This window comes from Vanessa atalanta, chromosome 30 (genome assembly GCF_905147765.1).
Source record: "Vanessa atalanta chromosome 30, ilVanAtal1.2, whole genome shotgun sequence".
Taxonomy (NCBI): domain Eukaryota; kingdom Metazoa; phylum Arthropoda; class Insecta; order Lepidoptera; family Nymphalidae; genus Vanessa; species Vanessa atalanta.
The window spans coordinates 757,907-772,089 of record NC_061900.1 but is presented as its reverse complement, the minus strand read 5'-3'; the positions used below and the strand labels follow the sequence as shown (position 1 = coordinate 772,089).

The following is a 14,183-nucleotide window of genomic DNA, read 5'->3' as shown; positions in this document are numbered from 1 at the left end:
GACAACAGAGATGCTCTACTGATTCAAGAAGATCTAAACAGGATATCTACCTGGTGTACTGAAAATAATATGACTCTTAATGTTAACAAATGCTTTTTCATAAAATATACTAGAAAGAAAAAACCACTTGTTTCTAAGTACTCTATTTGTAATAAAATATTACAAGAGGTTACTGAAATAAGGGATTTAGGAGTCATTATTGATATAAAGTTAACTTTCACATCTCATATCACCAAAATAGTTACGAAAGCAGCTCGTGCTTTCGGGTTCATTAGGCGCAATACTAAAGGTTTCTCTCAAGCTACAAAAATTATATTATATAATGCATTAGTACGCAGCCATCTGGAATTTGCTTGTGTTATTTGGAATCCCACTTTTAATGTCCACTCTCAACGAGTTGAAAGTATACAGCGTGCTTTCACGAGAAGTCTCGCTTTTTCAGCCAGTGGCATATCCCATAGGCAGCCATATAATCAGCGATTAACATGGTGTAAGATGATATCTCTGAGGGACAGACGAACAGTCCTCGAATTGTGTTTCTTATATAAAATTCTACATAACAGTGTTAAATGTACTAACTTAGTCGAGCGTATATCTTTTTCGGTTCCTAGTAAATATCCAAGAAACAAAATTCGTAATTTATTTCATATTCCTAAAACAAGAACACAAATGGGAAGTTAAGCACCTATTGCAAGATTATGCATAAGTTACAACACCATTAATAAAAATATACCTGGCATTGATATATTTAGTGATTCTCTGAATGCCTTTAAAAGAAAACTTTTCAATCATTTTACTTAAATAGTTTTAGCTTGTTAAACTTCTATTTAGGTATTTTCTATTAGGTTTTAATTTTTCTAATTTTGTATTCAATAAATTTAATATATATGTATAATTGTTCCGTGTCGAGTTGTTTGTGAAAGTCATGTACGCTAGTTATTGATGTATATATTAAGAACATGATTGTCTACTTCTGAAATTATGTAAGTGTGTCAAATATATATATTGTTAGCGTGCTTAAATAAATAAATAAGTAAATAAATAATCAATTCTAGCATCATCGCTCTCGAAAGAATTCAAAATGTGACAGTTGTCCCTCCAAACGAATCCGATCACGTGACTCATTATGTCACGGCGTTCACACACCACAGATACAACAGAATCATCAAGTTAATAATTATTCGTAATCGACAAATAGATGATTACTATTATAATTAAATACTTGATTGATAATTGCCGGTGTAATGGTGCGTTGGTGACGTTTCGGATTTACTCTTAAACAAAATCAAAATGGCTTCTTACTTGAACGCGATGCTCTGCTTTTACAACATTTGGAAAGGTTTACAACAAACTACAATGTTATGTAACATTAAAAATTTATTTAAATTTAGAATCAAGTTGATTTTTTCTTACAGGGCGATTCGGGCGGCCCAGCACAAATCCAAGATGGCTGCATATGGCGTGTTGTAGCTGTCACGTCTCTGGGACGATCTTGTGGCGCCCCACACACCCCAGCTCTGTACGCTCTCGTGCAAAAAGCATTCATATCAGCTGTAGTGTTTGGTGAACAGATACAAAATAAACCATCGACGACGAATAGCAATCAACAAAACAATAACAATCAATGGAACAATCAACAATGGAACGGTAATCAGCAAACCAGTACCGAACGGAACAGGAATCAACAAACTGGACAATCAAGTAATAATCATAGAAACGAACAGAGCAACGGTAATACTTATCAATCGTATAACGGAAATCAACAAAGCGACAGTTATCAAAATTCCAACGGACAATACAATAACAAAAGAGGTACAACGCTCCGAACGGTTTACAACCGACCTGAGAATCATTACAGTGATTACGAGGACGATCGTATACCGGATTACCAAGCTGACGGTAATCCATATTACAATGGTGGTAGAGTTTGGTGGACGTAATATTTGTGTCTGTGTTTGTGTGTGTTAATAAACGTGACTCAAGTATTGTGCTCAAGACTGTTACGAAATCAATGATCCATGACTTTTTTAGTTAAAATGTATATCATAGTATTATAATTGTACTTGTAATTAATTGTCGAGAAATATATATTTATTTGGTGGTAAGACTGTACCCACCTAAGTACCACCCATTCCTCATTTGATATATGGTTCATTTCACGAACGGAACGGCCGATGCGCGCGACTACAGACAAGCAAGACGAATACGTTTGACATTCCTAAGAAATAATGACGTCACTCGCTTTAATCAATGAACACATAGGACAATTTCCTTTGGGAGTTCGTTTCGTGGAATGAACTTTTTGACCACGAAAGAACAATGCTGTTTCGATGTGTTCTAAACGTTGAGTGAGCCAGTGTAATGAACAAATGACTAAACTTAATTAGTAGTAGTGTAAAGAATAGTGGCAATATTTGTGGTCGATGGTGACAACTTACCGTACCCCACTTGCCCTAATATTCCGACTGCCTTTCCGTATTAATTAATATATGTGTATTTTTGTAAAATAATTAATAACCTGAAATAAAATAATTTAATTTGAATTTCAATTGAGTTTTTATTATTAATTGGCCTATATGCCAAAAATTCTAATATGATTCGTTTTTCTTGTAGTACATTTTTCTACGAGGCGTAGTTCCAAAACTACTCTAGGTTTGAACGTGGCTACGATTAATGAATAGTAAGCCACTAATAATGACATATAAGCTACACTAAAAATGAAAAATAACTTTATTGGGGCCAAAGAGGTTACATACCGAGCCTAAATAAAACACCACTTAATTTTTTTATTCTTAATATTCAGTCATATTTAATAGTAAAGTTATCATGTTGATAATGTTATCATTTATATTTAAAATAACGTCAGGATTTTGTAATTAATACAGTTCTTATTTTATTTATTTATTGAAACGTCATTTTACATTTTTGTGATTGACGCCTGATAGAATATACAGAGCAAAAGTACGTCTCGCGTATACGATTATTTTTAACGAAAGGCGTTTAGTCACTAAAGACCGTTTATTGTTATATTAAACACTTAAATATTATTGTAAACAAGTATTTTTTAATATGTAAATGATGATAAGTGTGTGTGTAAATCCAATCATTGTTGTATTGACAATAATCTGTTGTATTTGATTGTCTATGTAACTAATAGTCAGAAGAGAGTAAGTACTGAGTTTCTCGTTAATTAAGATCAATTAAACATTTTAACGAACATATAATAATAATATTACATATTGGTCGATCGCGGCGTTAAACATTCAATGAAAATTATAAATTATACATTGTAACTTAAATCAAATGTAAAATTTAAAAGAATCGTTAAAGAGAGTTTGTGTGCTAAAGGATATTACAAAACCAATGCGTTCTTAGTTGATTGCACAATTTGGAAATGAGATGATCGCCTCTCTCGTTTTTTTATTTTGATTACGTAAAATTGTATATCTAAAACATTAAACAAAAACACCGTGTATCTTTCAAAGATACGCCTTAGATCCGAGGTGTTTACTTCCGAACCGGTGGTTCTGATAACCAATACGCATCAAGCGTCATCTTATATTGAATGAAGATCTTTGACGTTGACTAAATCGACTTCACATTTAAATAAGCGAGATCACGTTTTTTTTCATCGCGTCATAAACTTGAATATACAACTTTATTGAATTATTTTATCGCTTAAATAAAATGTATATTATAGAAACGAATAAAACGAAAATGGAAAATCGAAACTAAAACAGCGATATGACTTTAAACACTGTTCTCATATTTGGTAAGTTTTATTTATAATTGGATTAAAGTCAAGCGTAAAGCGCTGAAGCCAGGTACTCAATCGCCTTAAATCTTCTATCTAAAGTAAAAAAAATACTCGTAAATGTCTCATTGCTGGACTAAGTCTCCCTTTGAGGCGGTTTGGAGCAAATTCCACCACTCAGTTCCCATGGTTGGTAGATACACTTATGGGACAACTTCATTGAAGTTAGACACATGCAGGTTTCCTAACGATGTTTTCCTTCTCCGAGCACGAGATGAATTATGAACAAAAATTAAGCACATGAAAATTCAGTGGTGCCTGCCTGGGTTTGAACCCGAAATCATCGGTTAAGATGCACGCGTTCTAACCACTGGGCCATTTCGGTTTTTGGATAATGTCAGTCTATTATTATTAATATGTGTTTATAATTCATCTCGTGCTCGGCGGTGAAGGAAAATATGACGAGGAAACCAGCTTGTGTCTAATTTCAACGAAATTCTGCCACATGTGTATCCACCAACCCGCATAGGAGCAGCGTGGTGGAATATGCTCCAAACCTTCTCCCCAACTGTTAGGGAGGCCTTAGCCCAGCAGTGGAAAATTTACAGGCTGCTAATGTATGCATGTAATGTAAAAATTCAAGAAACTGAGGAACCAAGATGTTATTGCCCCCGCACCTGTAGTTACACAAATGTACTCACCCTCCAAATTGGAACTCAACAATAATAATAATTGCTGTTACCTACCCAAATATCGTATCATACATATATGATTGTATTTAACTAACATGACTGTATTTTTAAATTTTGAAAAAGAGTAACTACTCAGTTTCTCCCCGGTTCTTCTCGGTAGAATCTACATTCCGAACCAGTGATAGCTTTACTCTAAATAGTTTGTTAAATGACGATTTAAAAGTGCTTGTAAAAGCCTACTTGAATAAAGTATATTTTGATTTGATTTGATATCTACGAAGCCTTATCACCAAGTCAATTTCTTAATCAAATATTATTTTCAGTCATTTTTTCAAATCACCAATCAATAGAAGGTCACTTTGATAATACAAATTCGGCAAAATATAAAAAGGACTTAATTGATATAATAAAATCACTGAATTATGCAACGACGGACAAAATTGAAGTTAAAACTAACAGAGTCGCAAATAAAGGTACTTATAAATTCAATCAGTATATATACCAATAAAACCTCTTCAAACTTAAACCGCTGAAACGATGTATATATAGTTTCAGGACAAGAGTTCCTTTTTTAATTCAACCCTCCAGGTAATGGTTAGTTTGCCATACTTGAGGTTTAGCTAATCATCATTACATAGAATAAAACAATATCGGTTACCGCTGTCTATCCCTATGCTTAGATCTTTAAGGTTACACAAAAGATTTTATGTATAATACATGCACAATATAGTAGAGAAACACTGATAATTTTAGAGGTTTCTAAAGTGATGTCGTAAATAAACACATTTTTGGTGCTTACATTGCAAACGCTGACTGAACCCTACGAGATAGATCAAAATAATGTACTACAGTATTGTACACCTTAAAAAGGTCTTCAAAAAAGTCCATGATGGCATATGTCTATCTCTTAGGGATAAACCACAATAAAAAAAAATATATCCTTTACTTTTTACGAGAAATAATGGCTTATTTTTGAAGCGATTTTAAGCAATATAGCATTAATCCTTTTCCAATTAAGCACCTTAAATACATTGTGAATTTTATATAGATTAATATGGCACTTTACAGCATGTGATTTAAATGAATATTTTCGAAGACATTACAGATTTAAAACAAACAACGTATTGTCTAACGACTGAAAAACTGTGAACGTCGTAAGACATTCTGTAGTATATTTAGTATCAGCATTGCACCCGTGCGAAGCCGGGGCGGGTCGCTAGTAGTATATAAAAACCTAAAAATAATGTTTGGAATTAATGGCTTAAACGTAGTAGCTATTTAAAATGACGTTATATAAACACTAAGCATTTATAACAGAAAGGCAGATAGGCAACGTAAAATAAAATAAATGTCTCAAACGGTTTTGTGAGATATTTTGCCAACTAGCTGTGCCTGCTACTTCGTGCGTGTTGTTTAAATTTAAGTTATTTGGATTTTGCAGCGTGATTTTATTTTTATTCTATATATAATTCTAAAATAAAAATAGCCTAAGTTACTCCTTATTACATACGCTATCTACCAGTGAAAGTCCCGTCGAAATCGGTTCAGCCGAACAGACAGACAGATAAAATAGTAAAAAATGTTATTTTGGTATATGTACATATGCATTTAGTAAAAATGGGTTATTTTAATATTACAAACAGACACTCCAATTTTATTATATGTATAGGATGGTAATGGTAATTATTTTTGTGACGATGATAACCATGGTCTCCATACTCAAAGCGGGAGCTAACTCAAGTGTACTTGCTAATATTATTCCTTAGTAATAATAGTAATAAGTGAGTTTTTTTATCTAATTTTAACTAAGGACCTCTCGACGAGTATAGGCCTCCTCCATCTCACTCAATTTTGTTTGTCTTGAGCTATTCTCTTCTTTGCTTAAGAATTTCAAAAGTTCGTCTTCCCATCTTTCAAGGGGGCGACCACTTTTCATTTTTCCGGGAGGGCTAGGCCATGCAGTGATTTTTCTTGTCCATCTCTCTTTATCCTAACGAGCAATGTGACTTGCTGTACCTGTACTTTATTTGATGGGACGGCAAATCCTACACAACCGGAAAGAGTTCAGGCGCAGCACCAAACGCTTTACGTGCTATCTGAAGCACGAGAGTGTACACACTTCCATCTGACACTTACTACAGACTGTTTTTGAGAATTTTTCCACGGAATAACCCAATAACTTTTTATTGCCGTACCTCGGGATCTAATTAAAATCAACGAGACAATCATCATCGCACAATTATTTCTTTTACTGACAAATAATTAACGACATTTAGATAATTCCGACGAATTATCCGATGGTGAAAAGGAAAGGAAATTACAAGAGATATTACGTTTATTAAAGAGGAATTACAATGGAGAGAAACATTACAACGAGCTACTGAATAAACCAGTACATTCAGGCGCCAGACTTTATTTTATAAAGAATCCAGAAGTTCTAGACGAATATAGAAATTATTTGAGAAGGAAAAAGATGTGAGTACACTATGACCAAAAATACTTTATGTAAAACTTTGAGCAAGCCCTTTTGGGTATGAACTACCCAGACATCATATAGTCTACCGCTGAGCAGTAATATCTAGTATTGTTTAGATCCGGTTTGAAGGCTGAGTGATCAGCGTAACTACAGGTATAAGACATTAGTTCTTAGTTCCCAAGGTTGGTGATATTGTCGATGTAAGGAATGATTAATATGATTAATATTTCTTAAAGGGTCAATGTGCACGAGCAGCGGCCACGTACCATCAGGCCCATCTAAAAACGCTTATATCCTATAAATCATATTTATGTCCACAGTCTTCCTTTAAGCTCTGAAGAAGTTGATTATGAAGGAGAAGATGATCATGAAAAGTCGAAAGAATCAAAAAGGCGCTCAGAATTGAAAACAGGTATGAGTATATTCGTTTACCAAATAGTTTCCATTTGCCTTAGATACCTAACACCTGAATAGACCACCTAATACCTGTCCCAATGTACATCACACGCGAAGAGAAACTAGATCTTAGATAAGTTGAAGTTGTGCTGTATTCAATTCAATTATTGTATGTGCCCAAGAAGGATAAGCTTAATTTACGTTTCCTTCTTCTTCTTCTTTTTTTCTCGGTAGGATCTACATTCCGAAACGGTGGTAGCTTCACTTAATATAGTTTGTTAAATGACTGGATTCACAAGTGCTTGTAAAAGCCTACTTGAAAAAGTTACATTTTGATTTTGAATTGAAATAAAATTCACTATGTATTTTTAAACATATTCAATAAATTTAAAAAAATCTATACCAACAATATCAAATAATATATGTTAACATTACGACTTTATTAAAGGATCCACTGAGCTGTCAGAAGCAAATGATTTCGACAGAGCTGAGTCACAAGAATACAAAGAACCAATAAACGAGACATCAGTTGAAACCACACAAACCCTCCTATCTGATTATGTTCAAGACAAACAATCAGTAATAGATGATGACGCGATACAAATACAACCAAAGAAAATCGATTTAAAAGACGTAGTTAAAGAAATACTATCTAAATCAAATGACGAGACGATTACGTCTTTCGAAGAACACAAAAGTAGAGCGACAAACGAAAACGATTTGGTAAGAAGAGAGAAGATAGATTGGGCTGATTCGAATGAAAAAATCGATAAAGATATATCTGTAAAAGATGTTAAAATCGAGAAACCACATAAAGCTACGAAAAAGAAAGCGAAGAAACACAAAAGCTCAGACGACAGGAAAGAGAAAAGAATATACGATGAGCCTGTAATAGAAAGGGATGACAATTACAAGCCTAAACCTAAATTGAATTATAGAAAACCTAAAATCGATAGCAAGAAAGACTATTTCAGCTACGGCAGAACTTCCATTCCGTTTATTGGTAAGAAGGGTATTTATGAAGATAAATAAAATTCAACTAATTCTTGTTTCATTTCATATTCTAAAAGCTAATGATTCTAATATCAACTTTCAACAAAAAGCAGAATTTCAATAATACTCTGAAAATATTTTAAGTGAGTATAATTACGTACACATTAAAAGCCGCACATAAATCAATAATCGGTATTAATACTCGGAGGTAGGGTAAGTGCCAGTGTAACTACCAGTACAAGGGACAGAACATCATAGTTCCCAAGGTTGGTAGCGCATAGGTGATGAAAAATGGTTAATATTTTTACAGCGCCATTGTCTATGGGCAATGGTGACCACTTACCATTAAGTGGTCCATGTGGTCGTCCGTCAACATATATCACAAAAACAGGGATAACATCAAGAAAACTATAACTAGCAATTTTCGTTTGGAAATCGTTGGGAAAAATGAGATAATTTATTTATTATTTATTTATATAACGGGGAGTTACATTAATTGTTGATCTTTATAATTAATGAATAGTTGGCAATAATGTTTGATGGCTGATTTACTTTTAAGAGCGGGTCACCCCCAATGGAGTTGTAAGTGTCATGGCAACGCGAGTCGTCATGTTTTGACAAGCGCCTCGAATGCGATGGTTGCTTGCAAACCCATTTGCTCTTAATCGAGATGAATTATTGTAATCCTTTGATATTATTGGTGTACGATTATTGAATCAATGAATACAGTGATTAGACGATATTAAATACGTTTTATTTTGTGAATATCTCCATTGAACGCCCACATAGTCTTCCAAATGTCGGATCAATCCTCGAACCCAACTTTTCAGCATCCTGCTCCTCCAAGATATACATAAAAGTTTACAAAACATTATACTTATATCCAGCATCAGAAAACCACCCAGGTCTGTAATAAATGGTAACCTAGAGTTAAACCTAGGTCCGTTATCTACAGAACATTAATGCCAGTTAAACATGTGTATAAACTGTCGTAACTTACTTAAAAAGTATGATTTTAGTTTTAATGTTACGAGGATTGTAACATACAATTTTGTAGCGTGACAGTACAAAAATGCGTATAAGATCCTTTTTTTATCCCGCCGAAATAAACCGCTCTGCGGTCATTCTGCGACATGACGTTTTTGCAGAAGGAGACCATCTCCTCACACGTCTTGCCCCCAAACATCGCTCGGCAGATCTCCTCTGACTATCCAGGGAATTCCTGTGAATCCCCTTGCACAGTAACAATGTGCACTGTTTCCATTGGTCTGCATTCAATGCAGGCGGGTAATGCTTCTCGCCTTGGCATTAAAAATATTTACAATTTAAGTTCGTCAATGTACATAAAATAAAATAAAAAGTGTGAATGTTAGATATATAACAATTAGTAAAATTTAGTACAGTCATTGCCTAAACATAATTCTTGATAAGTATGTATGATATTTGATAATACGCCAGAAGGCTATGTTTGAGGGTGCATGGCCGAGGACTTTGTAATAAAAGTTAATATATAATATAATTAGTAGTTAAACAAAACAATAATTTACACACTTGAATAAACAATACATATTTGAATAAAAAATACTTAAATTTTCATGAACATGGTATAGTACGACCCAACTGAGACGTAGCATCGGCGGAATTCGTAAAACCGTGCACACCCGAATTACGTGTGTGCACGGTTACTATTTGTTATGCGAAAATTATCTTTATGCAAACGTAATAAATTGTAATGTCATATAACCAAATATATTCGGCAAATTGACGATTGTTTGTTTTTTTTTTAATTCGCATGCTACATTTAAATTGTGTCGTACTATAACAGTTGAAGTTTAAAAATGTTCCCAATAAATTATAATAAAAGTACTATTCAAATCATCTGATTCCGCCAAAATTTTGAAGGAGGTTTGTCAACTATGCAGGATATATTATTGTACACAAATTTGTGCGCAAACTAAGGTGCACTTCATAATCCAATGGAAAATTTGACACTACTGGAAACCTTGGATACCTTCAAGCTCAGGGTCAACGACTTCACATGAGGCATTGGAGTATGGTAGTGTACATACATCCAACTTAAGAGCGAACTCCGGCAACGCACCTGCAAGCCCCCCGGTGTTGCAGATGTCCATGGGCGGTGGTAGTCACTTTCCATCAGGTGAGCCTCGTTTGCTCAATACACTTCCAAGACTCCGAGATGTTAGTGAAAATCTTTCGATAGAAAAACCCAATAAATTTTTATCATCAAATCAATTTTTTCATTTTTTTATTAAATTTTTATTCATATATCAAAGATGTTACTTCCAAAGTGTATATAGACTTTTTATCTACGATTTAAAAGAAATGATATTATTGTTGATCGTAAAATTTTTACATTTATCGTTAACAAGTTAAAGCAATACTTTTTTTTCTATAAATCATGTTGTATAACATAACGCATTACATTATTTCTGTACTCGGTGAGATATAACTTACAGTATATAATATAGATATATGTAATCTATTTTAACGTATTTAATTGGAATTAATTCTAGTCTTAAAATGGGCAAAGTACTACTTGCTTAAGTATTCTACTTGGTGGTGGTTTGTGCACGAGTAGGTATAATCTAGTCATCGTATATTCTAACGCCATGCAGTAATAATTAGTATTATTGAGTTCTAGTTTGCAGGATAATTGAGTGTAGATACAGTTACGTCACTGAGTTCTCTGTCTAAGTTCTCAAAATTAGGGACGTATCATCCTAGTGACCATAAAGTGGGCTTATTTGCAAGTCTACCTACTGATGCCATATCATCATCACCATTACCTTACCGCTGTCTGTCCCTATGTATGCTTAGATCTTTAAAATTACACAACGGATTTTGATGCGATTCTTAATATATAGATTGATTCAAAAGGAAAGTTTCCTGCGGTGAGTAATTTTAAAGATCTAAGCATACATAAGAGCCGAGATGGCCCAGTGGTTAGAACGCGTGCATCTTAACCGATGATTTCGGGTTCAAACCCAGGCAGGCAACACTGAATTTTCATGTGCTTAATTTGTGTTTATAATTCATCTCGTGCTCGGCGGTGAAGGAAAACATCGTGAGGAAACCTGCATGTGTCTAATTTCAACGAAATTCTGCCACATGTGTATTCCACCGACCCGCATTGGAGAAGCGTGGTGGAATATGCTCCAAACCTTCTCCTCATAGGGAGAGGAATAAAAAAAAGCATACATAGGGACAGAAATGAAAATAAAAACCTCAATCCATATTACTGCAATTTTAGTTCTAGTTACTACAATACGATGTAGAAAATACGACGTCATGGAAGAATCCCATAAGCTGTATGGTGAAGATTTGAACTCGGTACTCCAGAGATTCAGGAGGACTCCGGAATATTTGAAAATATTAAACAACAAGGTACCCTTTAGTATATTTATACTTGTGTCTAACTAGTTGGTAAAAGTAGACGTTGTCTATGGCCGATTGATAAATCAGTCACTGGATGGTAAGTGGTCACCACTTCCCCTAGACAGAGTAAATAAAACCATTCCTTCCATCATCAATGGTCCAATTGAGAACTAAGATGTTATGTGCCTTGTGCCTGTAATGACACTGGCTCACCCTTATGACCAAACGATATAGATTTGGTAGTGGAGGAAGTGATCAGGGGATACGTTTTGACTTAGAGGTTGCGTTTGTTTCAGTTGTCTGATTTGACAAATTCAATGTATAGGGTTTATACAGAAACAATGTTTCACTATATGAAAGCATTGGAAATGGATGTGGTCAAAATTTACGGAGGGAACACCACAAAGCTGCGATCATTGGACTCTTTGGAGTAAGTATTTTTATTTATCAGCACCGAATTTCCATGTGCATATTTTTTGTTTATAATTCATCTCGTGCTCGGTGAAGGAAAACATCGTGAAGAAACCTGCATGTGAAATTCAATGGAATCCTTTTTCATGTCTTTCAAACAAAGATGGAAGCTGCGTGGTGGAATAACTTCATTATAGGGAGAGGAACCTTAACCCAGCAGTAGGATTTTTAAGGGTGGTAACTTAAAAATGATGTGATAACCATTCAGCGTCTATGGGGTGGTGGCGATCATCAGATGGCACATCTGATAATAAAAATATTACATTTTCGCAGCAATATAAAAAAAAGGAAAAAGAACGTATTAAAATCTGGAACACAATCAGCGGTTGATGACCTCGACAACTACCTAAAAAAGTTATCAGTACTTAGTATAGAAGAGGTGAATCATATCCGAGACTTAGCGTACGAATACTTTGGGTAAGCATTTTGTCTAGACAAATTTTAGCACTTAACTGGGCGCCAATCAAACCAACAAATTTGATCGCAATAGAGTCAAAATGTAATAAGTCACATTTACTATATTAAATTTGAAGGATACACGTATCAAAATGACGTTTCAAAGAACCTGATATCTATATATAACCAGAACTACAAGCTAAAGGGACATAACTCGTTAGATCAAAAGGGTCCAAATTTTATTCAAGCAAACTTCACAATGAAACATTTATGAATCGTCAATGTTTAAACACGGTGGTACCGTTTCGGAAAGCAACCTCCAGCGAGAAGCAACGGCAAGAAACTGACATAGTTGCTGTTTTAAAATAAACAGATTTACACTGTTAATCACAATTAGTGTTCAATCAGTTGTTTTTTCAAAAAAGTATTCTTTTGAATAATAAAATTTATTAATTAATTTAATCTTAATAAACTTCTTAAATTTGTTAAAATATGTCTTTCAGTACTTATAATACTAATACTTCCTAAATATAGAAATATCTCCACCATTTAGTTTCAATTCGCTAATATGATTTTGTTATTTGAAGCCGAAGTATCCATGCCTTCATGGAGAACTTTGCAGTGGACGACAGCTTGCCGATTTCGACTCAATTGCCTGGCGGGGGCGATCAGCCAGACAAGCTTACTCCGAAACATAATCACGAAGTAATTACTTAAAACTTATCTTTTCAAATAAGTGCCACGAACAGGTTTATTTCCTCGCCTCCATTCCAGAAATATGTGTTGGAAAAATTGTCAAAATGTTTGACAGCATAACCTCAAAATGGCGCGAAATATTATTTTCTGACGCTTTTTGTATAAAGTGTAAATTTTAAATATTAGATAAAAAATACGATTCAATAATTATTGTTATATTTTATCTGTGTAGGTAACGAAACTTACAGAGACGCCTGAAGTGGAACCCACAACTGACAGGAAATATCATCTGTCTACCGTCGCTCCAGATATTCTTCGGACCCTCAAACTTCCTAGAGATTGAATAAAAAATAACGTTTCATATGAGTCTTTAATCTACTTTACTTTTAGAAAATTATATTAAGAAGTAGACTAGAACTATTGAATCATCATTTTACAAGGTTCATCTAAACCTCATCTTTACATAGTATAAAACAAAGTCGCTTACTACTGTCCCTGTGTATGCTTAGATATTTAAAATTACACAACGGATTTTGATGCGTTTTTTTTAATACATATTTTGATTCAAGAGGTATGCACAATATAGTGGAGAAACACATCACATCAAACAAATTATCAAATTTTAGAGTTTCCAAAGTGATGGCGTAAATAAACACATTTTTTGCGCTTACATTGCAAATGCTGGCTGAACCCTACGATATATATCAAAATAATGTACAACAGTATTGTACACCTTAAAAAGGTCTTCCAAAAAGTCCCCAATGGTATATGTCTATCTCTTAGGGATAACCCACACTAACTATTTATTATCCTTTACTTTTTACGAGAAATAATGGCTTATTTTCGAAGCGATTAAAAGCAAAACAGCATTAATCCTTATCCAATTAAGTACCTTAAATACATTGTGCATTTA

The 14,183-nt window shown here is 34.1% G+C and overlaps 3 protein-coding genes across 3 annotated transcripts in view; all 3 read left to right on the top strand.

The window, feature by feature from the left end:
• The window catches only part of LOC125075253 (serine protease Hayan-like), a 52,096-nt gene extending 49,581 nt beyond the window's left edge, over nt 1-2,515 (top strand). The window contains exon 9 of the mRNA XM_047686949.1: nt 1,416-2,515. Coding sequence (XP_047542905.1) covers nt 1,416-1,940 — 525 coding nt within the window. The 3' untranslated portion in view covers nt 1,941-2,515. The remainder of the gene's footprint in view (nt 1-1,415) is intronic.
• A 1,197-nt stretch (nt 2,516-3,712) lies between these two features.
• On the top strand, nt 3,713-8,350 carry LOC125075379. Its single transcript, XM_047687120.1, has 5 exons — nt 3,713-3,772; nt 4,770-4,919; nt 6,723-6,921; nt 7,243-7,334; nt 7,767-8,350. Exons 1-5 carry the CDS (start codon nt 3,745-3,747, stop codon nt 8,348-8,350), a joined length of 1,053 nt encoding a protein of 350 aa, XP_047543076.1. The 5' UTR covers nt 3,713-3,744.
• Nucleotides 8,351-10,742: 2,392 nt separating this feature from the next.
• Nucleotides 10,743-13,613, top strand: LOC125075377. Its single transcript, XM_047687119.1, has 6 exons — nt 10,743-10,770; nt 11,583-11,716; nt 12,004-12,137; nt 12,452-12,595; nt 13,162-13,279; nt 13,503-13,613. Exons 2-6 carry the CDS (start codon nt 11,621-11,623, stop codon nt 13,611-13,613), a joined length of 603 nt encoding a protein of 200 aa, XP_047543075.1. The 5' UTR covers nt 10,743-10,770; nt 11,583-11,620.
• The last annotated feature ends 570 nt before the right edge of the window (nt 13,614-14,183 follow it).

Coding starts and splice junctions, on each gene's coding strand:
- LOC125075379 (XM_047687120.1), top strand. CDS start 3,745: ATGACTTTAAACACTGTTCTCATATTTG. Junction 4,920..6,722: donor TAACAGAGTCGCAAATAAAG/GTACTTATAAAT, acceptor AACGACATTTAG/ATAATTCCGACGAATTATCC. Junction 7,335..7,766: donor GCGCTCAGAATTGAAAACAG/GTATGAGTATAT, acceptor ACTTTATTAAAG/GATCCACTGAGCTGTCAGAA.
- LOC125075377 (XM_047687119.1), top strand. CDS start 11,621: ATGGAAGAATCCCATAAGCTGTATGGTGAAGATTTGAACTCGGTACTC. Junction 12,596..13,161: donor TTAGCGTACGAATACTTTGG/GTAAGCATTTTG, acceptor TGTTATTTGAAG/CCGAAGTATCCATGCCTTCA. Junction 13,280..13,502: donor CTCCGAAACATAATCACGAA/GTAATTACTTAA, acceptor TTATCTGTGTAG/GTAACGAAACTTACAGAGAC.